A 2,776-nucleotide genomic window follows, 5' to 3' on the forward strand; every position below is an offset into this window, starting at 1 on the left:
CGCGGCGTTGGGGGCGGGGTTTGGGGTGAGGGGGCGGGGCCCGAGCGAGGGGCGGGGCCTGGCAGGGCGGGGCCGGCGGCGTTAGGTGCTGAAATAGACTGGAGAAATTTGCATATCATTAGCATTCTGTCCCTTGTCTGCACGCTCCACCCCCTCATTTGCATGCCCATGGCTCCGCCCACTCCTGCCCTCATTTGCGTGCATTAAATGCTAGTAGCTAATTTGCATATAGTTTGCATATGCATTTGCCACTTAGTATGTTGATTTGCATAGTCCCACCCCATCCCACCCCTCATTTGCATAACTGAACCTCATTTGCATTCATTGTGCTAATTTGCATAACCCATCTTCCTCATTAGCATTCTCTGCTACTTTGCATAATCCCCTATGCCCCGCCCCCATTTGACTCACCCCTATTTGCATACAGAGGCCTCATTTGCATATCCAGACACATGATTTGCATGCCATGCCCATCATTTGCATCCCCAGCAACCTCATTTGCATAACCCAAAAAACTTAATTTGCCTAACCCAGTGTCCTCATTTGCATAACGTGCCCCTCATTTGCATAACACGCCCCTTATTTGCATAACCCAACCCTCATTTGCGCGTTTACCCACAAATTCATTCCCCACTATGCCTCATTTGCATGCCCTGCCCCTCATTTGCATACACCCCGCCCCGTTCCCATCTCCCGATTGGCGTGCAGCCTGCCTCATTTGCATACTCCCGGCTCATTTGCATACGCGGCCGCTCACCGATGATGATGATGAGGACGATGGCGCAGATCACGCCCAGGATGATCATCATCTGCACAGGGAGAATTTGGGGGGTTTTCGGGATTTTTGGGGATTTTGGGAATTTTGGAGAATTTTGGGGGAATTTGGGGGAATTTGGGGGAGTTTTGGTGATTTTTGGGGAATTTTGGGGTCTTTTTTGGGGGAGTTTTGGGGGAATTTTTGGGGAATTGTGGGCTTTTTTGGGATTTCTTTGAGAATTTGGGGGATTTTGGGGGAATTTTTGGGATTTTTGGGCAATTTTGGGGTCGTTTTTGGGGGAGTTTTGGGGGAATTTTTGGGGAATTGTGGGCTTTTTTGGGATTTCTTTGAGAATTTTGAAGATTTTTGGGGGGACTTTGGGGTCTTTTTTGGAGGTTATTTGGGGTTTTTTGGGTCTTTTTGTAGGTGCTTTGGGGTCTTTAGGGTATTTTTTCAGATCTTTGGGGATTTTGGGAGAAGTTTTGGGGCTATTTGGGGCCATTTTGGGGCAATTTCAGGGTATTTTGGGATGATTTCAGGGTATTTTGGGGCCATTTTGGGGAGATTTTTGGGTATTTTGGGTCGTTTCCTACCTTGAGGTTCTTCCACCAGTACTTGCCTTGAGCTTCGGGTTATTTGGGGCTGTTTTGGGGCTATTTTGGGGCTATTTTGGGGATATTTTGGGGATGTTTTAAGGACATTTTGGGGACGTTTTGGGGATGTTTTGGGGATGTTTTGGGGTCTCACCGGGTGTCCCTGAGGATGTACAGCACGTGCCTGTTGCTCTCCATTCGCGCCGCGCTGGTCACGGGGGTGGAGAGGCCCTGGGCCTGCCTGGGGGCGCACGGGACCCCCCATGACCCCCCAAATTCCCTCTGCGACCCCCAAATTCCCCTGGCTGTTTTGGGGCTATTTCAGCCCATTTTGGGCTGATTTCCAGGTATTTTGGGGCTATTTCAGTTCATTTTGGGGCAATTTCAGGGTATTTTGGGGTGATTTCTGGGTATTTTGGGGCGATTTCAGCCCATTTTGGGCTGATTTCCGGGTATTTTGGGGCGATTTCAGCCCATTTTGGGCTGATTTCCGGGTATTTTGGGGCGATTTCAGCCCATTTTGGGCTGATTTCCGGGTATTTTGGGGCGATTTCAGCCCATTTTGGGCTGATTTCCGGGTATTTTGGGGCGATTTCAGCCCATTTTGGGCTGATTTCCGGGTATTTTGGGGCGATTTCAGCCCATTTTGGGCTGATTTCCGGGTATTTTGGGGCGATTTCAGCCCATTTTGGGCTGATTTCCGGGTATTTTGGGGCGATTTCAGCCCATTTTGGGCTGATTTCCGGGTATTTTGGGGCGATTTCAGCCCATTTTGGGCTGATTTCCGGGTATTTTGGGGCGATTTCAGCCCATTTTGGGCTGATTTCCGGGTATTTTGGGGCGATTTCAGCCCATTTTGGGCTGATTTCCGGGTATTTTGGGGCGATTTCAGCCCATTTTGGGCTGATTTCCGGGTATTTTGGGGCGATTTCAGCCCATTTTGGGTCCCCGTACCTTGAGGTTCTTCCACCAGTACTTGCGCTTGAGCTTGGCCGCGCTGGTCTCGAACTGGGAGGCGCCGGCCTGGAGCGCGTCCGCCCGGTCGTCCAGCTCCGAGAGCTTCTGGTCCCGCTCCAGCACCTTGTCCACGTTCACCCGCATGATGTCCACCACCTGCGGCCGGACCGCGGCCAGCGGGTCAGTGACCGCAGCCATGGCATACGGGGAAGCGGCCGGAGTGACCGCAGGGATGGCCCAAGGGTCAGGGGGGTCAGAGTGACCACAGGGACGGGACAGGGGCGGCGGCCGGAGTGACCGCAGGGATGGCCGGGGGGCAGTGGGTCAGAGTGACCGCAGGGACGGGACAGGGGCGGCGGTCAGTGCCCGGAGTGACCGCAGGGATGGCCAGGGGGCAGTGGCCGGAGTGACCGCAGCCATGGGACACGGGGTAGCGGCCAGAGTGACCACAGGGATGGGAGAGGGGGCA

General features: G+C 53.3%; 1 protein-coding gene across 1 annotated transcript; it reads right to left on the bottom strand.

The window, feature by feature from the left end:
- Window positions 1–2,505, bottom strand: LOC121349216 (vesicle-associated membrane protein 2-like). The gene is made up of 3 exons (XM_041459431.1): window positions 2,305–2,505; window positions 758–809; window positions 1–98 (listed from the first exon to the last, which is right to left on the bottom strand). Exons 1-3 carry the CDS (start codon window positions 2,503–2,505, stop codon window positions 82–84), a joined length of 270 nt encoding a protein of 89 aa, XP_041315365.1. The 3' UTR covers window positions 1–81.
- Window positions 2,506–2,776: the final 271 nt, after the last annotated feature.

This window comes from Pyrgilauda ruficollis, unplaced genomic scaffold, assembly GCF_017590135.1.
Source record: "Pyrgilauda ruficollis isolate IOZ18807 unplaced genomic scaffold, ASM1759013v1 scaffold1355, whole genome shotgun sequence".
NCBI lineage: Eukaryota > Metazoa > Chordata > Aves > Passeriformes > Passeridae > Pyrgilauda > Pyrgilauda ruficollis.

Coding starts and splice junctions, on each gene's coding strand:
- LOC121349216 (XM_041459431.1), bottom strand. CDS start 2,505: ATGGCTGCGGTCACTGACCCGCTGGCCGCGGTCCGGCCGCAGGTGGTG. Junction 810..2,304: donor ACTGGTGGAAGAACCTCAAG/GTACGGGGACCC, acceptor CTCCCTGTGCAG/ATGATGATCATCCTGGGCGT.